Here is a 26,868-nt window from a genome sequence, read left to right on the forward strand (position 1 = left end):
ATCACCACAATCAAGGGGAGAAACATTTCCATCACTTCCCAAAGTTTCCTAGTGCTCATTTATTTTTCCTTTTGTTTTTGTGGTGAGAACACTTAACGTAAGAGCCACCCTATTAACAAACATTTAAGCGCACCCGGAGGATTGTCAACTCTAGGCACAATATCGTACCACAGATCTCTAGAACCACCTCGCTACTCTCTGCTTCTATGAGTGCCTATTTGAGACACCACATATAAGTAGACTCGTGTGGTATCTGTCCCTCTGTGACGGGTATATTTCACATGATGTCCTTCAGGTCCATCCACGTTGTCACAAGTGGCAGAATGCCCTGCTTTTTCAAGGCTGATATTCCCCTTGTAGGCACAGACCACAATTTCTTTACCTACTCATCTGTCAGTGGATATTTTAGTTGTTTCCGTATCTTAGCTATTGTGAATAATGTTGAATAATAATAATGTTGTGAATAATAAACATGGGTGTGCAGACATCTCTTTGAGATTCTGATTTCAATTCTTTTGGATATATATCCTGAAGTGGGATTACTGGAACATATTACCATATTTTTAATTTTTAAAGGAACCTCCACACTGTTTTCCATAGTGACTACACCATTTTACATTCCCACCAACAGTGCACCAGATGGAAGTGTCTAGAATCTCAGTCTTTACTCGGTTGAGGAGTAACTTCTGTCTCTGAAAAGGGACCACAGCAAAGATCTCTTCCTGTGGAAATAAAAATGGATGTGAGTATCCCTTGTTTCAGGACCTCTACCCCAGCAGGTCCTTGCATGCTTTCTCCAACATGCTCTACCAATGTTCACTTCTGTTTGCATACCTCCTTCCATGGGGGGCTCACTCCCTCTCAAACCAGACTCCTGAATCTTGAACCAGCTGGAAGGTCTCTCCTCCCAGGGAGGTGGGCTTTATATTCCTGGATGCCTCCACCTGCGGCCTCTGGTTTTTCAAGACAGCTTGGGAGACAGATCACCTTAAGTCCTCTGGATGCAAAAGTGCCTTGAGGAAGGAAGAGGGGGAATGGGGTGAGCTGGAGATACCATCTGCTTCCAGCCTTGCCCCAGCTTCCAAGCCCTGCCTGAACTCAGGCTCTTCCAGAAATCCAGGTTCCTGAGGCTGCCACCCTCTGCAGCTGCTTCTTTAAGAAGTGCCAAGGGGCTGGTCCTTGCTACTGTCCTTGGATCCTGTCCAGGGCCCTGATTTAAAAGGTATTGCAACGTTTTTTAAAAAACAAACATGTGTTGTAACCCAAGGCCCTGGTAACCACAACACGGCCAGCCGGCTGCTAGCTGCCACCTCCCAGGCTAAGAGGGGAGGAAACTGCTCTCCACTTACCCGCCTACCGCCTACTGGAGGCACCCCTACTCTGCAGCGCCCGCCGTAGTTACCATATTATAGCAGGCTGGGAGCTCAGTGAGGGCAGGGCTGAGCTGGACCTGGGGGCTGCCATCCTTTTGGACTGAAGTGCCTTTTGGACCTGCACCAGGTCTCTCCCGAGCTCTCTGTCCACCCTCCACCAGAGCCCCCTGTGACCATTTGCAACACCAGCCTGATCGTGTCCCTCTCACTGCCCACAGGGCAAAGTCAAAGCTGGACCTTCAAGGCCTCTCTTGCCTGTCTATCTGCACCTCTCTCGCTCCCTACCTTCGCCAGCCCTCCAGCCACACTGAGCCACCAAGCCCTCCCTGAAAACCCACATGGCACCAGGCCTGAGAGATCTTCCCTAATTTCTTTCTTTTTTTAATTTTAACTTTATGCATGTATCTGTTGCAAAATTATCACCACAATAAGGTTAGTTACGTCCATTATTTTCTTGACAGGAAGAACCCTTACTTAACCTGCCCAGCCCCCCTCAAACATCACATCCTTGGTGAAGCCTCCTCTGAGCTGCTCTCTCCCAGATGGAATTCGTTACTCCTCCCGCTTCATGGTATTCTCCGTACCCCTTGTTACATTACTTGTCTACCTGGAGCAGAGGTAAGGTAACCTTCTTCTTCTTCTTCTTCTTCTTCTTCTTCTTCTTCTTCTTCTTCTTCTTCTTTTTTAGATTTTATTGATTTATTTGTGAGAGACAGAGAGCACAAGCAGGATGAGGGACAGAGGGAGAAGCAGACTCCCCACTGAGTGGAGAGCTGGATATGGGGCTTGATCCCAGGACTGCAGGATCATGACCTGATCCTGACCCTCGGACCTACATCCTTTCTCACATTTGTGCTGAGTCACTCCCATTTACCCATATTTGACTTCCCTGTCCCCGTAAACTGTTTGGATAGCCCAGAAACTCCAATATGCGGGTAAAGAGTAAATGAATAAATAGAATCAGGTCAATAAAAAATATAAATGTCACAAATTCATTCATCAAATCGTGTGTTCCAATTTTGGACTTGGGAAGCCAAGTGTCCATCCTCACCATCTTCTGACTCTCATTCCAGTTACTTTCCTGCAGGTAAGACAGTCTCACTGGAATGGAAAAAGGAGGGTGGTGTCAGGGCTAGGAGGACTAGAGGGCGGGGAATGGAGCAGTTACCCGTTGGGAAAGGGTGGCTTAAATTGTGAATACATAGCAGTTGACATAGGTGGACAAGTGTTCATTTTTCAAACTGAAGAATGAGGTGGGCCATGAGAAACTGGGATCCCACCCAACAAGGACATACAGTAAATATGTTTGACATGGAAGGGCATGGAGAGCAGGCAGAAGGTAGAAGCCATCCTCTGATAAGGGTGATGAGGGGGCACATAGAGGGGCAGGTCCATTTCAGACTTGGATGCAACCAGAGAAGTGAATATCCATCTCTGATCTGGAAAGCCCCAGCCAGTGTTGCAGTCCTGCTCATTCAAGTACATTTAAATCAACAAACTGCTCATCAGAGGACTTTCAGCAGAAGGACTCACTCTTAGTTCTAGAGGTGAGATGACTCAGGGCCTGGCTCAGAAGCCGCAACCCAGTCCCCTGTGTTTCACATGGCGGGTACAGGAAGGGGTGACCTAGACATCAACCCAGCCAAGGATGTCTCAACCATGGAAAATGGGGCTGGCGCAGAGACTCACTGAGCCCTGGACCTCACTCTCTCTACCTTATCTCTATACCCATTTAAAAAATCACCATCAGACATGAAGAGGACATAAAGGTCAGAGCTACTCAAACATAAGCACACATCCGAATGAGCCGGAGGACTTGTGCAATGCAGATGCCTGGGCCCCACACCCAGTGTTTCTGATTCGGCTGGTCTGGGAGGGTGGGGAGGGCAAAAATTTATAACTGTTTTCCAAGAGATGGGGATGCCGCCGATCGCCGAACCACATTTAAGAACCACTGATGTGAAGAAATGTCCAATCCTGTTCATTCCTTGTAGTTTCCAGACCCTAGAGCCCACTTACCATGCTGGGCAGTTTTCCTTAGAGAAAATCCCTGTGTGATGTTATGCCTCTCCTACTCTGTGTTACATATAAGATCCTTGAGAACTTCCTTCTGAACTTTATCCAACAGAGATAACACTAACCAGATTAGTGACATGAATCAACTCTTGGTAAAGAAAATGGTGGAGTGAATCTTACTGCCTGCTCTCCTATGGGAGCCCCAAGTCCCAAGCCGCGGGACTCCTGGGAAAATGGGCAGAGGTGGCTTCTCACTAATTAGCATTACTCAGGCTCCGTTCTCCCTTCCCAAACCTCCCCATTAATTCAGTTGAACACAATTTAATATAATTAATGTAGCAACTCGACTCTCTGGTGAGATGATGACCCACCACAACCACTGGAGACATAAGGCTCAAACTTTAGTATGAAAATTCCTTTGACTCTGTTCTCCAGTTCCTGGTAGATAGGAAAAGAATGAGGACTCCAGAGGATTCCAAAGCACATGAGCCTGTCCATTCCTTGAGAAATACTCCAGTAGAAGCCTAAAGACTTGGGTGCCTGTTTGGTTCCGTCAGTAGAACATGCTACTCATGATCTTAGAGTCATGAGTTCAAGTCCCAACTTAGGGTAGACCTTACTTAAAAACAACAAAAAGCCTGAAGACTCAAAAATTTTAGGTTTTCTCTTATCTTTTTCTCTTATATATAATTTCAAGAGGAAGCTATCAAAACATTTCCATCAAAGACCTGACAAACTTTCTCAGCAGAGCCTCACTTTACCTCACTTCCTCACTTCCTTTGGGGTCTCTAAAAGGAAAATATTCCAATTAAGTTCAATATAATAAACCTTAATTAGTGACCTATGAATTGGTTAGAAATTGCATTCTGCTGCTAGTGACAGAATCTAAATGGCAGTGGCTTAAACAAATTTATTTTTTATTCTATTGTGTGAAAAAATTAGTTATTGATCAAGGCTGGTATGGGGGCTGGATAAATTCATCAGAGATCTGGGCTCCTTTTATCTTTTTGCTCAGGGTACTAAGATGGCTGCTGGAAGTCAGCCATCATGTCTGTATTCCAGGCAGGAAGAGGAGGTGGGGTTGAGGAAAAGGGGGAGCCTTCTTCCCAGATGAGTCATTTCCTCATTAGAAATTTTCCTGGAGGGGTGCCTGGGTGGCTCAGTGAGTTGAGCCTCTAGTTCTTGATTCTGCCTCTGGTCGTGATCTTAGGATCATGCAATCCACCCTGTGTTCGGCTCTGTGCTGCTCATGGAGCCTGCTTGGGATTCTCTCCCTACCTCTCCTTCTGCCTCTCTTCTCTCTCTCACTTAAAAAAAAAAAAATAAAATAAAATAAAAATTCCCGGATGCCCCAACCAGTACTTTTCTTTTACATATCACCAGTCACCCCTAGACCCTAGATACAAGGGAGGCTGGGTAAGTAGTCCCTTAGCCCACACATTGCTGCCCTGGAAAATAGGATGATTTTATAACTAAGGAAGAGGGAAGAATGGAAGTTGAGTAAGGTGACTGGAAGTCTCTGCCACAATTTACTAAGTACCGGCTGGGTAAGGAGGGAGGAGGCATAACCCTTAGTCTAGGAGGGAGGACACACAGAGCCCACAAACAAGTATAACTCAGAGGAAAACCACATGTGTGCCAAGAGAGCTGCCGAACAGGTGCCACAGGCTTTCAGGAAGAGAGGGCATTTGAGCTGCTTTGTGGTGCTTAGTGGAACTATAACCCACAGAGAAGGGTAGTATGGAAAGTCACTTTTGGCAGACAACACACTTGGGGAACAGCTGAGCTCAGTCGGAAGAACCTGAAGAGAAAAAGCGTTCAGGGCTGGAAAGACGTTTAGCATCACTGAGTTCAAAGGTTCTTAACTGAGGTTGCATATGCAGCCTTACTGCAGGGGCTTCGGGGGCCCCTGAATTGCCTGAAATTCTAGACAAAACTTTTTATATATGGGTATATTGTACTTCTCTTATGAAAGAAGTTCAGGATAATCCCCATAGTGTTCTTTCCAATTTTTCCCAAAAGAGCCCACCCCGTCCCCGACTTCTGTCCCCCTACAAGCAACTTAGCCACCAACTCTAATTCTTCATTCCCCAACTCCCCAACCTCCATCTCTACCCTGCCTGGACTCGTGCTCTTCCTCCCTCTTGTAATTGCTTCTCCCTGCTTCCCCTCTTTCCCTAGATACGGGAAGATGGGTAGTGATCTCCCCATTGCTGGAAGGACAAAAACATGGCCTGCACAAACACCTAGAGGGGAAATTATTAAAGAAATTTGTCTCAGTCGCAGGCAACAGAAACCAACCCAGGATGGTAGGATTCCTTTCAGCATGGTCATCCTTCGGCATTGGTATTCCTCCAGGAAGTCCTCCTTCCCTACCCCTATCCACCGTGGTCTCTTATCTTCTTTTAATACCAATACTTTCCACAACTTAACATTAGCTTTATATCCTGTTTTGTATTGTTCCCTCTTTTTTTCTATGTACAGGTCTAACATTAAAAAACAGAAAGCAGTTGTAGCTAATTCAAGGACAAGAACTGAGTCTCCTTCCCTTGTTCTTTCACGATGCCTTGCCTGAAAGGTGAACAATCATCCCAGCGGTCTTAGGACTAAGGAGACATGGGACTTTCAGAGCTAAAAGTGCAGAAATACTGAGCAAACCAGGATGAATTACTCACCCTATTTGCGCAAGAAATGGGCACATCGTACTTGCTTATTGATGGCTCACTATGGGAGACATTTCTGCTGTTCACCAGTATTTCTGGTTCTCCTCTCCTTCTGGGTACACACTATCCGTTCCATCCCCCTGAAGTTGAGCATGACCATGTGACTTGCTCTGGCCAATAAAATGTGAGAGGACTTAACAGGTGTCACTTCTGAGTTGACCCATTTAAGACCCTATGCTTCATTCCCTGTATACACTCTTCTCGTACCCTGGCAAAACTGGTGTTGAGATGCCTGCATCACAGGTTGGTGCAGAATGTCTGTGTGCCGCAGAGTCCCCTGCCTTCCCATGCTGGGCATGCGGTAGGAGCAACACTTAGCTTCACTCACCATAAGTCACTGCATTTTTATGTGTTTCATTACCTCCGCAAAACCTAACCTAACCTGACTGGTACATCAACAAAGCTCATTAGCCACTTATTCAAACGCAAGTTACCAAATCAAAAAAAAAAAAAAAAAAAAACCTCTAGATTTTTTTCTGAGGCAGGAGCTTTGAAGAATATCACCAAAAAGCCAGTTGTATGGAAGTGGCAAATCTGAGCCTGGTCTCCCAGGAAGCTCAAAGAAGCTGGAGGCAAGAGCTCTTGAGAACAGAGGCTCTAGGAGTAGCATTTGCCTTCCCAGGTCCCACCTGCCAGCCCAAGCCATTGATTTCAATTGTTGGCATTAAACATTTCAGATCAATTTTGGAAACTGCAAGTCTTCAGTGTTCAGATGGGAAACTCTCCAAAAGGGGAAGCAACGGGTTGAGGATCAAACAGGGCATTCCTAGTTATGATCTTCCCACACATTTCTGGCCATTTTGGCTTTTTTTTTTTTCTTTACTTTTCTACCTAGTTAATTCACAGTCATTGTCTCTTTCTTCAGGTTTTCATATATTAACTCATGTATTCACTTGATGGTGAAAAACTAGTTTCAGTCTCATGAATGGATTTAGAAACATATTTAAAAAAAAAAACTTTCTTTTCACAATTGTGATTTTTGATTAATAGTCATAAGTATATATTCATTTTTTAAATATCTGAAACCTCACCGGTACAGAGGTAATCACTATTAATACTTTTTTAAAAATAGGAATAGATTTGTTATTTCTTGTCTTTTTTTAAAACAAGATTTTATTTATTTATTTGACAGAGAGAGGGAACACAAGCAGAGGAAGTGAGAGAGGGAGAAGCAGGCTTCCCACTGAGCAGGGAGCCAGATGCAGGGCTCAATCCCAGGACCCTGGGATCATGACCTGAGCTAAAGGCAGATGCTTAACAACTGAGCCACCCAGGCACCCCATGTTATTTCTTTAAACTGAAAAAATTCATCCTCATCAGTATTTCTACTAGTTACATAACTTTCTGTTTTTATAGATATATCTTAATTTACTTAACCAAGCTCCTTTTTTTGGATATTTAGGTTGTTTGGGGATTTTTTTTCTGTTTGTTGGTTTATTTAATTTGTTTTTAGATCCTGAGTACAGTTTCAATAAACATTGTAAATTTAAGGAGACACTCTTTTCTCATTACCTGTTTAACACGTCCTATGGCAGTGGTTCTCAGACTTTAGCAGGGCTCAGAATCACCTGCTGGGCTTGTGAAACTGTAGATTCCTGAGCCCCATCCCCAGAGTCTAGGATCTGTAGGTCTGGGTGGAGCCTGATAATTTGTATTTCTAACAAAGCTGTCTGGTAATGCGGATCCTGCTGATTTGGGGACCACACTTTGTAAACCACTGTCCTATATTATTCTTCCTTCCAAGAACCTCATATCATCTAGGTCCTTAGTTTCCTTCCTTAGAATCTGCTACACTTGGTTTTATAATCTGTGGAGGGGGAAGTTCTTTTGTAGTCTCATATTCTTTCCTCATTCATGACTGTAAGTCCCTTTCACGTTTGCACACCTTCCCAAGTGTCTCTGGCCTGGTATCATTTGCTAATAGACACACGGAGACACATGCACACTGATTTTCAATGTTAGGTGTGGTTTTGTGGCATTGCCACTCTCAGAAACCTCAGGTAGATTAAAGTGAGGGTAAATAAAAGTTCTCTTCCCCAGGCAGTGGCATGTTCTGTCCCTTATTCCCACTGCATCTGCCTGTCTGCTTCCCAAGGAGTTGTAATGGGTAACATTACAAGACAGACAGAGTGTTACAGATGCTTGTGAGCTGGAAAGAACTATTGACTCAGAAGTGAGGAGGCATTACAATTAAACTAAGTATCATTATGTATTTGTAGGGAAGTGGTTCAAAGCTTAGGTTCAATAAATTCCAGTTTTATTTGGAATTTATTTGGGTTCTGGTACTCACCAGTTATGTGAGCTTAGGCAAATCACGTCTCTGAGCCTCATTTTCCTAACCTGTAATATGTACGGAATAATATCTTTGTTGCAAGGAGATGGAAAAAAAATAAAGTAATATGTACAATGTAGCCAGCAGCTCTCAAGAAATGGTAGCTGTTGTGTTTTCTCTAAGTAATTGTCTTAATTTTTTTCCAGGTCTTTTCTCTGGCGAGGGCCCGGAAAACCATCCATTGCTCTTAGGGAACTCTTCTGCCCTGGCCCAAGGTCGTTATCATTTACAGAGATGCTGGTCACCTGCCTTGGGAGGCAGCACCGCGAACCCCGCGGGCTTCGCGGAGGCCCTGCTCTTCGGGTATTTACGGCGCGCGGCCGCCCCAGCTCCGGCTCAAGTCTGCGCTTCCAGGTTCAGTTTCAGGGTCTCGCCGGCAGCCCCGGCCCGCGGGCGCGCAGCGTTCAGCGGGGCCAGGACGGCTGGGTCCCCCGGGGGGGCCCAGCCGGAGTTAGGAGGCGGCGCCCGGGAGTCCCCGGAGGAGGATGGGCTGCGGACACAGCAGGCTGTGCTGCTGCAAAGCCCCCAAAAAGGTAATGGGCGCGGGCGGCGAAGTTTGCCTCGGGAAGGGAGGAGGGTGCGGAACCGCTCCGCCGCAGGGACTCTCGGCGCCGCCGGCCCCCTCCGGTCGTCCCGGGGTGCCAGGCGGAGGACGGCGAGAGGCCGGCGCGGAGGGAGGCAGGGAAAGCTCCGCCGGGCGGCGCTCTTAGCGCCGGTGCGGGGCTGAGCCGCGCGGGGCAGCCGAGTTTACGAACACGGCCCCTGGGCCCGGGAAGCGCAGCTAATTCCGGCTGCCGGAGTGGGGAAATGATTAGCGCTATGGCAGGTGCCCTTTTCCTTCCGTCTGGGGCTGCTCGCTGTGTGGCCACGGACAAGTGACTTGACCTCTCTGGGCCTTCCGCTTTTCCCACCGTTCTGAGGCACACGGTCTCCGCGGCCGCTACTCGCAGAGTGGTCCACGGATTTACAGCAGCGGCACCACCCGGGACCTGTTTGAAATGCAGAATCTCAGGCTCTGCCCGGGACCTGCTAACCTAGAACCTGCCTTTTAACGAGATGTCCAGGTGATTACAACAGGCTTTAAACTTTGAGAAGCGCTGGCCTCAAACCTCTTCAGGCCCCAGAGCCGGTGCGTGTGGGCTGTCCTGGGAGTACTGGGAGGGGCCAAAGAGGGAGGAGAGCTACCGCCTGCTGCTGCCCTTCCTTTCCTTCCTGTCCCTCCCCCGAGGGGCCTCGGAGCTAGGTTAGGGCCGGGGAGACTCTACTCGGGTTTCTGACAGTGGGACCAGGTGCCCCTTGGGTTCTGACCAGCACAGAAGGTCGGAGCCTGGAGCCAGAGGACAACTTCCTCAGGGGGACGCCCGAGGCGCAGAGGGGGAAGGGAGGACCCTCAAGTTCTAACCCTTCTGCCTACTACTCCTTGCTTTTCAGCTAGGTGGGAGTCGGTGGTCCCATAAACTTGATGAGCAGTCCCTCCGGAGACCCAGAGAGGCCCCACACTGCAACCAAAAGTAGTTATTTTTCATAAAACTTGAATTCCTCTCTCTCTCTCTCTCTCTCTCTCTCTCTCATTTTACTGGGGCCAACGCAAGCTTTCCCTGCCCTGTGCTAGTTCAGGGAGAAGAGTTTTCACCCCAAGTACAATGCCTCTGGCTCCTCCTTTATTCCTAAAAACTTCACGAGGCTCTGACGGGAAACCCTCCCGCTGGTCTTCCCTCACTCCAGCAGGGAAACTGAGGCTTGCCTGCAGCCGTGGAAGTGGAGGGCTGGCCGATAGGGATGGTGGGCAGAGAAAGCTGAGCCTGCTTTGAGACCCGGAATGGAGCCAGCAATGGGTGGACATCAGTCCTGGCTCTACCATAAACATGTTAGTGACCTTGAGCAAGCCTGTACCACTCTTAGGGCCTCAGTTTCTCCCTCTGCATGGAGAGGGAGGGAGATGAGCACGATGATTCCCAAGGGTCTGAGAGTCTGTGTTCTGTGTATCTGTGTCAACATCTCTGTCTGCAAAGTGGGCCAAGAGTGACTTCCATCTAGGCAGGGGTGGAAGGAGACTGGAAGAGGGGCTCCCTTCCAGGCCTGACACTTCCACAGTGAGCATGGGTTCCCCTGCCTCCTCGTCCTTCCAAGAGCCTTACCAGCTGTCCCTGTCTGTCCTTGGCACAGCCTGAACTGGACAACCCCACCCCCCCACCCCAAGCTGTGAAGGGCAAGTAAAGCCCCCACAGACTATCCCCTTGGAAAAGGGCCCCGGGTACCACCTGTGCTGATGCACAGATCAGAGGGTAAGGCCTGGAGAAGGGAAGGGTCTTGACTGAAGTCACAGAGTAACTTAGAGTGGAACCCAGGTGTCCGGCTCCCTAGTCCAGTGTTCTTTGTCCATATCCCTACTCTGTGTTTCTGGTGGCTTCTTACTGATTCCAGAGCCTTTTGGCATTAAAGCTTTCACTCCATTGCCTCAGGGCAGCCTGGCATATCTTCCCGGCCCCAGCAATGCCAGGCCCCTGCCCCTGTGGGGCAGGACCTATAAGCCAGTTCATTTGAAGTTCACGCCTGTTTCCATCGCTCCAGGCTGTGCCCCTGCCCAGTTTCTCATCCAAACCCCACAAGGCCTGAGCTCACAAGGCCATCCCCACCAGCTGTCAGTCCCCTCGGGGATACAGGGCCCCAAGGATGGGATGTACAAAAATGAGCTCACACTGCAGAAGGGTTAGGTCACGGCAACCATGACTCACGCTGAGTGGACTTTGCAGAGAGCTTTCACATCCCACAGGCCTTACAAAAGCCCCGGAAGCTCGGCTGAGCTGCCGGCTCTTTGCCACGCCACAGGTGAAGTCCCAGAGCTTCAAGCAGGAGTGGTGAGTCCAGTGTCATAGGGTCCATCGATGACAAAGCTGTTCAACTGAGCCTGGTTTTCTGCACTTCCCTCTGGTGCTCATCGCCTCCTTTAGGTGCTGCCCAACTATTTGAGTGAGCAAGTGAGGGCCAACCAGCCAGGCTAGGGGCCAGGCCGGTGTGCAACAGTGGAATCTCACCCAGCCTCGGGAGATGCAGAAAGACTCCTTGGATGGGGGAAGAAGAGGTGTGGAGATGCCTTGACTGAGCGTTGAAGGTTTGGGAGGAGTTCCAGTTGAGGCAGAGAGAAGAGCCTGAGCCAGGGCTGAGCCAGAGGAAAGTGCAGAATGACGGGGCTCACTGTGGAAAGTAGAGGTAGCCGGCAGCAAGGAAGGAGCCCAATGTGCTCAGTGGGGACTACCCCAGCTGGGGACAGAGGCCTGACCACTAGGACCTCTCAGTCTTTCCAAGTTAAAGGATTAGAGGGTTTGCTGAGTCCTGTAGTCTCCTGTGCCTGGTGGGCTTAGCCAAGAGACCCAACCTGAGACTAAGTCAGGGCTTTACTGGGATGAGTTGAAACCCTGATGAGTGCTGAAGTGGGGATCCCTGGCAGGTGGGGGCTGAGGAGTCATTGGCACTGTCAAGTCCTTCCTAAACCCATCTTGACTGAGACCCTGGGTGATGTGGTCATGTCCCCAGGAAGACTTGACGGGGAGGGGCCAAGGAAAGAAATTTGCTGTGGACTTGGCTATAGGAATGACATGGGAGTCCAGAGGGGCTTTCCATCCCCAGTAGCTTACAGGGCCCCCTTGGCCGGGTGGGGAAGGTCACCTAGTACCTCATGGTCAATGCCCTGTGTGCCTGGTGTGGTGTCAGAACTCCGCAGCCCCCAGGACTTTGGCTCTGGCCGCAGCACCACAGCCCAGAGCAGAGAGTCGGAGAACCCGCTCAGCACAGCTCCCACAGCTGGGCCTCAGGCAACGGGTCCTCAATGGGTCGGTCTTTCAGGAGCCTTTCAGGAGCACTTCTGGGTAGCAGGCCAGTGAGCGAGGTAGGGATGCAGAAGTGAATGATTTGGAAGAGGCCGGCAGGGCACAGGAAATTCCGAAACAAACCACGGACACTGAAGGGATAGGCTCTAGAGCCGGGGTCCTGTGTTCATTTTCTCCCTGTGCACAGCAGGCTGGGTGTTAGGTGCTGCTTCGGTCTTAGCTCAGTCACACTCCGTTAAGTGGCTGTGGACAGGACTTGGCTTCTCCATGCTTCAGTTTCCTCATCTGTGAGAGAGGTGTGAGATTAGCTCCTGGGTCATAGGGTTGTTCTAAAGATTAGTTGAAAGAAGGCACGCAGCAGAGCCCCTGGTACACTGACCGGCAAGTGGCGTGCCCTTGATAGGAGGTCATGTGGGTGAGGCCAGAGGGAGACGTAATCATACTTCATAGACATCACTGCCTGGATCGTGCCAAGCAAAAGCAAACAGGGATGTGGGAGACAGGGGGATATTAATCTCCTTGGGGTTGGGGACATGAAGCCTGGAGCCTGGCTGTTGCCTTCGAACCTCTGAAGTGTTGCCAAGGGGACGTGGGGAGCAACCTTGTTCTCTGTTGTTCCAGAAGGCAGAATTGTGGCCGGTGAAGCTAAAGGAAGCCAGATTCTACTTCTCGTGAGGAAGAAAGGTAGCAAGTTTCCCATCTCCAGAGGAGTTCAAGCAGAAGTCAGGTGACATTTTGGCAAGACTAGAAGAGGGGATGCGAGCCCAGGACTAGTAAATATTTAGGATTCGACTTAAGAAATCTAATTCTGGGGTGCCTGGGTGCTCCGTGGGTTAAGTGTCTGCCTTCGGCTCAGGTCATGATCCTGGGGTCTTGGGATTGAGTCCAGCATCGGTCTCCTTGCTCAGCGGGGAGCCTGCTTCTGCCTCTGCCTCTACCTACTATATTCTGCCTGCTTGTACTCTCTCTCTCTCTCTATCTCTCTCTATCAAATAAATGACTAAAAATTTTTTTAAAAAAGAAAAAAATCTAATTCTGATTATTATAATATTTAAGGTAAAATTTCAGAGCTTGGGAAAATACAAAGAAGTTTAAAAATCACCATTAAGATATAGCCTCTATGTACATTTCAGTGTCTCATATATATATATATAAAATATACACAAGGGTGACTATTTTTACATGATTGGGACTATATTTTAAAGAGGTTATATTCTAGTTAATATTTTGCTGGAGGCCTTCTTGTTACATAGTCCATGGAAACACGACTTTTAATTCCACCTAATATTCTGTGCATGCTCCATGGCTTATGTAACTGGTTTGGACCCTTGGTTGTTTGCATTCCCAGCTCCTACCCTCATTCTTCATAAGCATCCTCGGGTTTTCATCCTGATGGGTGGAGGAGGGGTGGCTCTGAGCTCAGAGGGGAGTGGAGGAGCTGAGGGAAGGCCTCCTGGGAGAGCTGGCCTCTTGGCTGGGCTTTGAAGGTTGGCGGGTAGGGCTAGACAGTTGTGTGGGGTGAGTGGGATAGAGGCTAGTCCGGGCTCCTGACACCTGGGCAATAGAACAGGGCGAATCTGACCTTTCAGCTTGGTTTGCCAAGGGTTGGGCGGTTGAAGAACTTGAGAGGAAGCTGACTTTCCTGGGCCCTGAGCCCTGTCCCCCAAGCATCGTGGAGACAATGGTGTGTACGTAGCCTCTGAGCTGGTGATTTTTTGCCCAACCCATAAAATCATCCCAGCTAGGGCACCTGGGTGGCTCAGTCGGTTGAGCAACTGTCTTGGGCTCGGGTCAAGATCCCGGAGTCCCAGGATCGAGTCCCACATCGGGCTCCCAGCTCCATGGGGAGTCTGCTTCTCCCTCTGACCTTCTCACCTCTCATGCTCTCTCTCACTGTCTCTCTCTCAAATAAATAAATTAAAATCTTAAAAAAAAAAAAATCATACCAGCTAAATCCAGTATCAGCTTCCATATATAGGTACTCTGAAAATCTTGTGAGGTTGAAAGCCAGATTTCTGTTTTATAAGAGGACATCTGTACCAGTGGCCTAAGACCATTAGAAAACTTTATGATAATCCTTGCCTTAGAGACACAGTCTTTGGCAACACATTTTCTGCACAAGTATGTGGTTTTAATTCTGTTCTTTTCCTTTGTAGTTGAATTCCCAGGTGGCTAGTGTAGGTCCCCCAAGGGTAGGATATGTCCCCTACCACCTAAAGACTTTTATCTTTGCCTCAATTGGGTGCTGAGTTTGGGGCCCATGCTTCATGTCCTTTTTGTTGTAAAGAGGGCGGAAAAGATAAAACTTCACATTAGTTGCCCAGAAGCAGGCTGCTATGAAAGTCAAGTTGGTGATGGTCCTGAGGGGGGAGGCACTGCCCCCTGACCTCTCAGTGTTCACAGATCAGCTAGTAAACAACAGCCTGAAATCTGCCTGGAAAGGGGGTTCTCAAAGGTCTTCATATAACATTCATGAACATTCATGTTCAAAAAATAAACTTGGAAAATGTAGAGACACCCCCTCCCTCCCAGTAAAAGGGAGAGCCCGATGGTTGGCCCGAGTTCTGGCTCTGACATCTTGGGGGCACCTGGGTTCCCATATTTGTCCCCTCAGCGTCCTCCACCCTCAGAACCCTGTGAGCCCTGCTGGACGATTAGGGAGAGCAGGACCCATAGGTGGGGGAGGAGGAGCTCCTGTGAGCCCAGCGTGGGCAGACAGTAGGAGCAAGAGAAAAAACCTACCCATCTTTAGCATGTGTAGATCTAAATCTGTCCATTACCTGAAGACAAGTCATCCTGCTTCTCTTGCCAGGTGAATTTTAATCCCTAGGAATCGTTTATCTTGTCACTTTATTTTCAAACCTGAATCTTCCAGAACATCTAGGCCAAACGGCTTACAATACATAAAACATCCATCCCACGTCCAGGCTTTCCCCCAGATAAGTGATGTACAGCGTGACCTACTTCCACTTCTCCCTCTCTCCCACTATACACTGAGTATACAAGGAACTTTGTAGACCTCCTCGCCACTTCTCCCCGGCTCCCCCCAACCCTACCTGCTGCCCACTCCTTTAGGATGTAGCCTTGACATTAGATTAGAAAGTTATCTGTACTGGTGTGGGGGTAGAATGCACACCCCCACTAAAACTCAGGTACACCGAGAACCTATGAATGTGACCTTATTTGAAAATGGGTTTTTTAGGAGATGGAATCCAGTTAAGACGAGGTCCTACTGGATTACGGTGTGCCTTCATCCAATGACTGTTGTCCTCATAAGAACAGGACAATTTGGACAGGGTGAAGGCCATGTGATAACAGAAGCAGAGCTCAGAGTGCTGCAGACACACAAGCCAAGAAACACCAAGGATCTGTGGCACCCTCCAGGAGCTGGGAGAGAGGGATCGAACAGATTCTCCCTCAGAACCCCCAGAAGGAACCAACTCTCCCGACACCTTGATTTTGGACTCCCAGCCCCCAGAACTGTGAGAGAATCCATTTCTGTTTTAGGGCTCCGACTCGGGGGTAATTTGTTACAGCAGCCCTGGGAAACTTGTACATCTTCAGGTTAATGACTCCCAACCCCTGCTCTCACCCTCCACTGTCAGTCAAAGTGGGCAGCAAGAACCCAAGGCCTCCCGTTTGGACCCACGGCTGCCCCAGAAGAGTAGGGAGCGTGGCAAGCAAGGAGGTGCTTGGGCAAGGCCCAGAGGCTTTTTCGGCCACCAGCCTCGGGTCCTGTGGGAGAAAGCGCTGCCCTGGGAGTCAGCCGCGCTCTGACTCCAGCCTCTGCCACTCACTGGCTGGGGATCTGAGCTAGGAGGTGTTCTCCCTGGGCCTTGACGTCCCCATCTGTAAAATGACTGCCTCGGCTGCTTTTCAGTTTCAAGAGAGGTATGTCTTCTTGTTGTTAATCCTTTGCACACAAGTAAAACATGAATACATCTCTGTTTAAAAAATTCTAAGAATTCGGGTAATACTAAATGCCCCCCTCCTTGGCTACAACAGTCTCTGTCCTTTCTCTAGAAATGACAAGTGCCGTCCGTCTGTGCTTTTCTAGGGGCTTTTTCTCTGTTCGTTTGTGTGCATTGATGTACTGAGAAAAAAGGCTTATTTTGCATATCCGTGTTCTACTAAATGCCTTTCTAACTTTGTAGGTAAATGTCCTCCATGGTTGAGACTTACGCGTGACTTGCGTAGTGTCACGTACCTTCGTGTGTCGAGGCAGGCCCCACAACAGACATGCAGCTGGCTTCTGGTGTGTCCGTGTTACAAACGACGTGCCCTGAGTTCCCCGGGGAGGCACGGCTGCCCTCGCTAATGTGTGTCTCTCTGCGGGCAGTGCGGTTGCGGGGGTGTGAGGCCCTGTGCCTATAACCTGGGGGGGACAGCTACTGACTCCCCGTCACCCTGCGCCCCAGGCAATTACGGCCTCCCCACAGGGGCTGCTCGAGAACAGGGGGTGGTGGGAAGGGCTCAGGACACCCACCTGGGTTCTCCTGAGCAAGGGCGCCTCTTTTCTTGTCCTCTGGGGAGGCCTTCTTCACTCAGGGGTTGACAGCTGAGTGTCAGATTGTCTGCCCTGAGCAAACGAGCCTGACAGGACTGATACAGGATGAGGTGGCAGGATGACCTCACTCTGCCCCTTCTCCTACATCCAAAGCATGTCAACACTAGAAGGACTCCGATGTATCCCCAATGCCCAACTCCAGGCCACAGAGAAGAAGCAACCATAGCCAGGAGAGGGTGAGGTACTTTCCCAAGGTCACATAGCAAGTGGCAAGCCCAGATTTTGACTCTAGAGCCCCACGTGGGAGTTTGCCATTGGGTTGGAGAGGCCGGTGGACATCTGGCATATTATCTCAGCCCTCGGCATGTCTCTTCCTCTGCCTCGGCTGCTGACATCATTTTCTGTCCCACTGCCTCAGGGTCTCAGGCAGACCCAAATGCCAGACTTGGTGTTGAAGGCTTTTGCCAGCTCCAGGCCCTCCAAGCCGACCAGAACTGTGGACACCCCAGGAAGCTTGTAGCGGACAGGAAAACGTAGCGGACAGGAAAACGTGGGCTCTGGGGAGAAAGACAAGGAATATTGCGCGTCAGAAAGCCTTTCTCTCACAGTCTGTCTGTGAATGGGGCTGGGCCCCATGCTTAAGGCCTCCCCTGCAGTCCACCAAGGCCTCGGCGGGTTGGTTCTGAAGAGGGAAGTGGTTCTGTCCTCCTCTGAGATCTCACTTCTCAGTTGATCAGATAGAAGCACTAGAGACCACATCCGGCCCTGCCTGGGGAGCGCTGGGGCCATCACAGGTGTTCCGACAATGCGCGGTGCCCCACAGCGGAGCTGAGTGGTGCAGGCTGGCCCTCCAACCGTTAGGCCACCGTGATCTCCTAGCCATGCTGGTCTGTCCTGGGGCACGCAATGGGCGATGCTGACGCCACATGCTGAAACATGAATGAGATGAACTGAATCTTCAGTGTCCCCAGCACGGTGAAAATGAAATCAAATTCAGGCATTACTTGGGCAAAATGCTTCTGCCTGTCCATCTTAGAGATAGGGAAGCTGAGACCTGTGTCTTTAAGATGATCTTCCAACAGAGCCTCTGTGATTTGGGTGTGAATGCTCATATTTCTCAACAGCCTTGAACTTTTAGGCCCTGCCTTTCCTCCCCCTTCTGGAGGGGGCCCTCTGGGCCCCCGCACCACCCCACCCCTCCTTCCTGCCTCTCCCTTTAGCCAATAGGCTCTGCCCAGGGGTTGTTAAGATTCTGAAACTACTGGTGCGGGCCCCACCCACACTGAGTCTAGACACCGGAAAGGCAGCTCTGATACAGCACAGGGGTGTGACCTGAGTCCCCTGAGGCTATGGATCTGGTCTGTCCTCTCTTCTTTGGCTATGGGGATCAATCTGGCATATGCATAAAGGAAATGGAAGGGCCTCCAGGCTCCCCCTTGAATCTGGATTCTCATTAGGGCTCTGCTCCCCTGCTTTGTGGCTTCTGACAAGTGTTGTCCATCCCACCTCCGGGCCTCAGTTTCTCCATCTGGGAATAGGAAGCTGGGATTGGAATAAATAGTCTTCAGGGATCCTTCCAACCCTGCCTTCTGGGTCCCAGGAAGCATTCCTCAGCCAGAATGGATGTGATAGAACTCTGTGGCTGAGTGAAACCAGGGGACAGGAAAGGAACTAGTGACTTTTTTTTTTTTTTTGAAAATTTTATTTATTTATTATTTGAGAGAGAGAGAGAGATTGAGAGAATGACCAGGAGGAGGGGTGGAGGGAGAAACAGACTCCTTGTGGAGTAAGGAGCCTGATGTAGGGCTCGATCCCAGGACCCTGGGATCATGACCTGAGCCAAAGGCAGATGCTTAACCAACTGAGCCACCTAAGGCACCCAAGAGCTAGGTAACTCTTACAGGTCCTTTGATTACTAAATTCTCTAAGCGAAGCAGAAATAATGAGGACCACTCTGACTGATACCACTCAATCAGAAATACACAAAGCCCGAAGGCCCTTGGAAAGCATGGTGTGATGGTCCCTACAGGGAAGTGAGACCAAGTGTGGTCAGGAAAGCCTGGGCCATCCTCAGGGCTGCTCTTGATTCCCATCCTAGCAGGGGCCCCAACATAAGGAATGGCTGGGCAGCTTCTGTCTGAACGGCTTCTGCCTTACTCACGGTAGCCTGGTGCGGCTCACAGTATGAGGGAAATTGAGGCGTCTGCCCCAAAGGCTTTAGTACAGGACTCTGGAAATTCACCCCAAAGTACTACAACCTGGAGAACATTCAACAGAACCCTCCAAGGTCGTGTTCATGCTGGTGGCTTTCACACACCACCTGAACTTTAACCCTTACCAGAGGGCTTAACTTGCTGAACATCAAGGATGCTTTATAGAATTATAGACTGTCGGAGTTGAAGGTTCTCTGTGATCATGCCATTCAACCTGCAAAATGAAGTTTGCCTTTCTTGCATGCTACCAGTGACAGGAAACTCATACCACTACCAAACCCCCAACTCTAGTAAGGCAGCCTATCTCTGTCTGGGATAGTTCTGAAATTCTACTTCATGTTGAACTGAAACTTCTTGGAACTTCTAGTCCTTAACCACAAGCCTGCCCTCCGAGGCTGCGGACCACACACTAGCAGCTTCTACCTCATGAGATTTGAAGGCAGAGATTTGAAGGCAGCAGCCAGGTTTTCTCACCTGTTCTTGAGGCTGACCAACGATTGTTAACAGTAGCTCCTGTAATCTGGTTTGGGGCTCCTTCCATGTGTCGTCAGCTCCGTTTGGATGCATTCCAGTTTGTCGATTTACCATTAGAAATGCAAGCATATCCTTGGGGGTCTCACTGGACCCGATGTGAGCTCATCTGGCTTCTCCACAGCTCTAGCCACCGCGCTCCCACTCTACCCAGACTCTGCACCGTATCTGGCAGCCACATCCTGCCACAGACCAGGTTCGTTTCAGGTTGGACTCAAAGCAGGGCTCTGGTCTGGGCCGGACCAGAACTGGGTGTGTGTTACCAAGAGACAAGGGCGCTGTTTCCGGCCTCCATAGTGGAAGGGCTGTCCTGGCATTTGGAAGAACGAACAGAACACCTGTTCCGACCCTGACGTGTGGCAGATAGAGAAACTGAGGTCCAGCAAAGTCTCATAGGAAAGCTGGAACCCGGGTCTCCTGGTGTCTCCCCCAGTCCTGGGTTCTCCCTACATCCTGTGCTGCCAGCTGCCCCCCTTTCGCTGTCTTCTCCCAGTTTCTGTTGACTCAGGAAACCCCACTGACCCTGCTCTCCCTTTTCCAGAGCTCAGTCTGGATGACTGACCCCAGCCCTGGACCTCCCTGCTCTGCTTTTGGAAGGGGAAATTCTTGTGTCCGTCTCCCAGCTCCTGTCCTCTCCCACCACAGGGTGATCTCTGCTCAGTGGCTTCTGAGGAGGGAGCTGCCCGAGCCCCAGCCTGCGGATTTTTCATGTCCTTATCAATTCCTGCTCAGCTCTGGGCTACGTGTCCTCAGGCTCCTGTGAGCATCAGAGCTGCCTGCATAGACTGGCTGATTAGAGCTCCCCAGCACACCCACCACCCTTGGATCCTGTGGGTCTAGAACTGGGCGCCAGAGGCTGTGTAAAGCAAAGATTCCAGGAGGTCCTAATACAGGAGATCTAGAGACCACATTCCTAGAAATAGTGTTCTGGGCATCATAGCAGATGCTGGGACAAATCCATGTTTGAAACATGGTCCCTGTCCTCAAGGAGCCCCTTGGCCTCGTTGGAGAAACATAGGGAGCCAGGTAGATCCCCACATGGGTGTCCGAGCAGGCACCCAGGCACAGAGCTGCTGGGGACTAACTCAGTGCTGGGGAGAGACAGAGAGGAAACATGACAGGTGCTCAGTCTGGAAGCCTGAGGAACCATGGAGGGTGCGTCATGCTGGGATGAATGCCTCAGGATGGCTTCGAACACAGGGATGTGCCCACTGGGGCCAGGAGTACAACAGGCTTGTTTGGTTTGGGTCTAGCAAATTTGCCAGTTTTTTTAAAGAAGTAATACTAGTTAGTCCCTGTTGTCAGGGCTGCCGTGAAACTGTCCTTGTCGTGCGCCAACAGTGGGTGCATTCATGGGTAGAACCTTTACAGAGGGTAAAGCCGGTGGTTTTGGATGGGTAAAAAAAATCATATAAATCAGCAAGTGATTAGTGAAAGCATAATTCGGAAATTAAGAAATGGAAATAAATGAAGTATTCATGCAGATTGTTAAACGATTGAACTCGTTCACAAAGATGTAATATTTGAGTCATTCGAATTAATATATCTACAGAACACTTAATGCCGTATCGTAAAGGCTCATAATATATTTGAAAAAGTACAACATAAGGAAGTATATGTAATGTCCCAGTAATTAATAAATAGATCTATTATTACTACTACTATAATTGGAGGGAGATGTTTACAAATATTTATTGAAGAAATAGGGAGAAAGAAGAGGATGTTCGCCTGAGAACAGATGGTGGTGAGTCTTTTTTTTTTTTTTTTTTTTAAGTCATATAAGTAGAAAGAGTGAGTACAAGCAGGGGGAGAGGCAGGCAGACAGAGAGGGAGAAGCAGACTCCTCACCAAGCAAGGAGCCCAAGGCAGGACTCGATCCCAGGACCCTGGGATCATGACCTGAGCTGAAGGCAGACGCTTCACTGACTGAGCCACCCAGGCGTCCTGGTGATAAGTCTTGGACATCGCTGGAAGCTGTAATCCTGGGAGTCATTTTGTCAGGATCTGGGGACTTGAGCGCAGGGTCCTGTCCTGCCTGTGGTCCAGAAGCTGTTAGTGGGGGAGAGTTTTTCATCCTTCTGCGGTGGTGATCTGGCAGAAGACAGTTTTTCATGAGCTCGATGATCTTACTTCAGGCCAGTCTGAGGGAGAGCTACCAAAGCACTACAGGGCCTTTGTTCTTGCCCTGCTTTCCAGACAGAACATAATAAACTCAGGCAATGTTTGAGCTCTCAGAATATGCCAGACACTCTAGGGCCATTATCCCATCTAATCCTTAAAACGACCTCCTGAGGAAACCCAGGCGTAGAGAGGCCATGCAGTCACACAGTGTTACATTTAGGATTTGAATCCTGGTGTGGGTAATTCTTTTTTTTTTTTTAGAGTTTTTTTTTTTTTAATTTTTTAAAAGTTTTTGTTTATTTATTTATTTTAGAGGTAGGGAGGGGCAGAGGCAGAGAAGCAGACTCCATGCTGAGCCCAGAGCCTGACTTGGGGATTGATCCCACAGCCCCGAGATCATGACCTACGCCGAAACCAAGAGCTGGATGCTTCACCAGCTGAGCCATCCAGGCGCCCCTGGAATCCCGGGGTTCTTAACCACATTGCTTCTGTCTCTACTGTGCTGAGACCTGGTTCTAATGTTGAGTTTCCCATCTAGGCACAGCACTCCCTGGGTTTCCTGTGATAAACTTGGCTGTGAGTACTATGGAGAGGAGCAGAGGTCAGAGGCTAAGAGTTGGAACCCCACGGGGATCCACTAAGACCTTCTTGACTCTATACCTAGCAAAGGAGGGGGCAGGAACCCAGAGGAGGGAAGAGATTTGTCCAGGGTTATAGAAGAGCTGGGACTAGAATCCGGGAATTCTCAATCCCATGAAAACACCCCCAGGTTAGCGTAACCAGTGGTGGCAATGGGGATGAGACACCTATTGATCTCCCTCCTTCCTACAGCCCGGGGTACAAAGGCTGGCTCCTGTCACTTCCCCAGACTTGCTTTGACAATTTCCCTGACTTGGGCCTGGGCCGGGCATCCCCTCTCTCGTGGGCAGGAGAGCCGAGTCTTCAGGTCTTCACCCTTCACCCAGTGGAAGGAGACCTCAGCTGTCAGGGATGCCGGCCCCCAAGGGCTGGGGGAAGGCACCGTGTCTTGTTCCATCTGCCAGGGGCTCCAGCTGCACCAGACTCTGTGCTGGGCACTGTGGGGCAGGAACAGAAGGTTGTAGAAGCCCGCCCTTGACTCACCTTCCTTCCCCAAGCAGAAGTACGCTTTCTAACAGCAGGTCAATCATTCTTGAGTTCAGGATATTGTTAATAATTGTATGCAATAACTGACTTTTAAAAATCTGTGACCAGAGTAAAAAGTACAGTTAATTGAACATTTTCATACCCTTTCCACAGGATGACTTATTTTTTTTAAGTATCTCTCTATTTTTTCTTTCTTTTCTTTCTTTCTTTCTTTCTTTTTTTTTTTTTTTTTTAGAGAGGGAGGGAGGGGGAAGGGGGCAGAGTGGCAGGCAGAGACAGAGAGAGAAGCAGGCTCCCTGCTGGACAAGGAGCCTGATGCGGAACTCGATCCCAGGACCCTGGGATCATGACCTGAGCTGAAGGCAGTGGCTCAACCGACTGAGCCACCCAGGTGTACCCAAGGGAGAGAATCTTAAGGAGACTCCACACCCAGAGTTTTCCTTTTTCTTCTTCTCCTTCCCTTCCTCCTCCTCCTCCTCCTCATCATCATTTTTCTTCTTCTTCTTCTTCCTCAAGAATTTATTTACTCATTTGAGAGAGAGATGGAGAGTGCGAGCATGGGGAAGAGTAGAAGGGGAGGGAGAGGGACAAGCAGACTCTTGAGCTGAGCGTGGAGTGACACACTGGGCTCGATCCCAGGACCCTGAGATCATGACCTGAGCCTAAACCAAGAGCTGGAGGCTTAACCAACTGGGCTACCTGGGTGCTCCCCACCCCCCACCCCACGGCTTGGAGTTCTGATGCTTTGCCCCGAATACAGGGAACTTGGAAAGAAGTTGTGGTAACCATAGTTCCTGAGAGGAAAGGGTAATTGTCTCTGAACTAGAGGGTGGGAAGTTTCAGCTGTAATTGGGTTGAGGGTAATAGCAAAAGGTCTGGCCAAGAGCTGGAAGAAGGAAGAGGTGGGGAGGGCCTCATGGGTGATGGCACAAACCACGAGAATCTAAGGAGAGGTCAACCAGCGGCAAACTCCCCACTGAGGGTTTCCCTGGTAATGATGAGAAATCCTACTCAGGGAACCCCTTCTCCACAGAGCTAGTGCTGCCTTTGGCTAGTGAGGGAGGCAGCCTAAGTAACTAGATCCAAGGCAAGGTCTGGCATAGCTGGACGTCGGTCCCGTCTTGCCTTTGGAAGGATCCTACTATAGCATCCATCCTTACACTGACCTCCTACCCTCTACCTTCACCTCACTGTTGTCTCATTTCTTCCAGAGGCGCCCAAAACCAGATCAGCCACCCAGACCAGAGCCACAGGAACTAGGTCCCCTCAATGGGGATACAGGTGAGTAGCCAGCCCCATAAATGCCCTTCCTACCCTTCATAAGGTTTCCTACTTTATAATCAACAAAGCTGATACAGCTATTTAATTATCTCATGAGATCTTAGGTAGGTTACATTAATAGCAGTATCATGTCTAAAATCAAGGAGGTGATACTCCTGACTTGTACTTGCCTCTTCCTGGCTACTGATACTACACCTGGGGTGCTGAGTTTATTTCTGTAAAGTACCTTTTCAGGAGAATCCAGAAAAATTGGAGGGAGAACAGTGGAGACAGATCAGGCTGGTGAGGAATCTGGAACCCAGTACTGTAAAGAGGACTTAAAGGAGCAAAGGATGTTCTACCTGGAAAGAAGATGTTGCAATAAAACACAACAGGTCTCCCTAAGTGTCTGCAGTGCCCTCAGAGAGAAGAAAGATAAGCCTTGTTCAGTGTGACCCAGAGGTCAGTACAAAGGCCTCAAGGTGGCAGAAACAGGCAGGCAGAATTCAGTTGAATCTCAAAGGATGTTTTGTATGATTGTTGATTTAAAACCGCCAGAGCTACCTAGTAATGAAATGAGCTCTCCATCTCTGAAAGGGTTCAGTTACAGACTGGAGACTGGCGGGGCCATTGTAGACGACGTTTAAATACCAGATAAGCAACTGGACCCGAATTCAGAGGCTCTGTAATCTGCCTGTGCATAAGAATTACCTGGGGGAACTTCAAAGTTACGCATTCTGGGGCCCTGCCGCAGACCAGCTCAACAAGAGTCCCTGGGAGTGGGGCTGAAGACTCTGTCCTGGTGGTGACGGTCTGTCTTTGTTCTAAGCCTCTCCCTGGCCAGGGCTAGTCCAGGTACTGGTCTTGTGGACCAACGTTTGGGACCCTGAGCCCAATGGTTTGTGAGAGTCTGGGGTTCCCTGAAATTGACCATGGCCGTCCCCCAGGACCCAGGGCACTGACTCACTCCCCCCAACCCCCATCCTGACAGGCAGCCCAGGGCTGGCTTCCTGGCTCGCAGCCCCACTCCTCAGCTTTTTCCTCATGCTCTTTGCCAACCCTGCCCCTGGTGCTCTGCAAAAATAATATGACCATTAATGACAATGCCAACTATATTCGTGATGCCACCCCCTCTAAGGGTTGTCAGGAGCAATAATGACTCTCCAGAGAGCATTCAGTAAACAAAACCACATTTATTGAGCTATCTCTAAATGCCTGACACGATGCTTCCTGCTCTGTGTGCATCAGCAGGCAGGGTGAGGTGGCCGTCAGGAGGTCCTGCCATGAGATCAGACTGTGCAGGTTCCAGCCCGGGCCCCGACTATGAACGGTGTGATCCTGGGCTAGTTGCATAACTTCTCTGTCCCTCAGTTTCCTCTTCTGTGAAATGGGGATAAATGTAGTCCCCACCACACTGGATTGTTGTGAGGACGACGTGTTCCCCGTGAGGCCCCTGGAACAAGGCTGGCATGTTCCTGGGCACAGTAAGCTCTCAGTATTCCTTACCTTGCTGGTGTTATTTCTGTTACCATCGTTTCCTGATTTGATTATCTCCATAGTCCTGTGAGCTAGGTGTTATTATTATCCTGATTTCCCATATTGGGTAACTGAGGCTCAGAGAGGGTGGGGCATGCCTTAGGGCACACCCAGAGCCTGCTGGACTCAGAGTGGCATTGGCAGGGCCCTTTTCTGGAGTTTCCATAAGCAAGGGCTAGACTTCCTGTTTGCATCTGCTTCCCACTCACAGCAGCCCCTCTGCCTCCATTTTGGTGGGGGGATGCTAAAGGTTAGGGGTCCCACACTCAGACACTCACAGATCCCAGCAGGCAAAGCAGGTGGTGAAGTGGCCCCTTCAGTGCGCCCTCAGGAGAGACAGGCGAGGTCTGTGGCAGACAGCAGAGCCCCGTCCTGGATGAAGCAGGAGACAGCTGTGCCTTGGCGTTGGGTCCTGGTTGGCACAAAGGTACACACTGCCAGGCCTTTGGCTTCTTCAAGAAAACTTGGAAATCTGTGTATGAAGTAAAAGTTGCCCAGTTATTAAGTCTTGGCAACTTTTTTTTTTTTTTTACTTCATTTTTTAAAAGATTTTATTTATTTATTTCAGAGAGAGAGAGTGTGAGAGCCTAAGTCGGGGGGCCGGGGAGGAGGAGGAGCAGATTCCCCACTGGGCAGGGAGCCCAGTGCGGGACTCAATCCCAGGATCCCGAGATCATGACCTGAGCCAAAGGCAGACGCTTAACCGACTAAGCCAACCAGGTGCCCCCCTTTTTTTACTTTAGATATTTGTGCGAGCAAACAGCATTGTTATGGGCTGAGTCCATCCTGTGAGTTACCAGCTCTGCTGCGGACCGTAGGGGGCAGAATGAGACCACTGGCCCCCCGCACTGAGGAGGGTCTCCCAAGCCAGAGAGATGTGAGTGGCTGCCACTGGAGGTTGCTCCCAACTGACACCATTCTTGAGGTGGAGCCTGGAGTTCTCGCCCCTTCGCCCTGGCTTCCCATAGGGAAGACCCTGGCCTCACCCCGGCTCTGTGTGATTTTTTTGCTTCCTCACCTGTAGCCCCAGCCGTCCAGCTCTGCGCATCTGAGGAGGCTGAGGAGTACCAGAAGGAGATAACCAGAATTCTCCTGCAACACGAAGAGGACAGGAAGAAATGGGCACAACAGGTGAGACCGGGCGACACACAACCCTTCCCGCTTCCTCTTGCTCAGTCAACCTTGCTCTATGCCAGAATGAGGACCACCTTTGGATTTGGGTGTTCTAACCAACTCTTATGCCTGTACCAAGAAGGAAGTTCTTTATCTTTTGAATAAATATTTGTAATGGCTTTCATATAATT

General features: G+C 49.6%; 2 protein-coding genes across 2 annotated transcripts in view; one reads left to right on the plus strand and one right to left on the minus strand.

The window, feature by feature from the left end:
- GM2A (ganglioside GM2 activator) overlaps positions 1 to 6,170 on the minus strand; it is a 31,156-nt gene extending 24,986 nt beyond the window's left edge. The window contains exons 1-2 of the mRNA XM_080804920.1: positions 6,065 to 6,170; positions 835 to 1,013 (exon numbers count right to left, since the gene is read on the minus strand). The gene's annotated coding sequence lies outside the window, so the exon portion shown is untranslated. The remainder of the gene's footprint in view (positions 1 to 834; positions 1,014 to 6,064) is intronic.
- Positions 6,171 to 8,774: 2,604 nt separating this feature from the next.
- CCDC69 (coiled-coil domain containing 69) overlaps positions 8,775 to 26,868 on the plus strand; it is a 36,242-nt gene continuing 18,148 nt past the window's right edge. The window contains exons 1-3 of the mRNA XM_080803734.1: positions 8,775 to 8,977; positions 23,980 to 24,049; positions 26,589 to 26,695. Coding sequence (XP_080659860.1) covers positions 8,930 to 8,977; positions 23,980 to 24,049; positions 26,589 to 26,695 — 225 coding nt within the window. The 5' untranslated portion in view covers positions 8,775 to 8,929. The remainder of the gene's footprint in view (positions 8,978 to 23,979; positions 24,050 to 26,588; positions 26,696 to 26,868) is intronic.

This window comes from Martes martes (assembly GCF_963455335.1).
Source record: "Martes martes genome assembly, chromosome: 5".
Lineage (NCBI taxonomy): Eukaryota > Metazoa > Chordata > Mammalia > Carnivora > Mustelidae > Martes > Martes martes.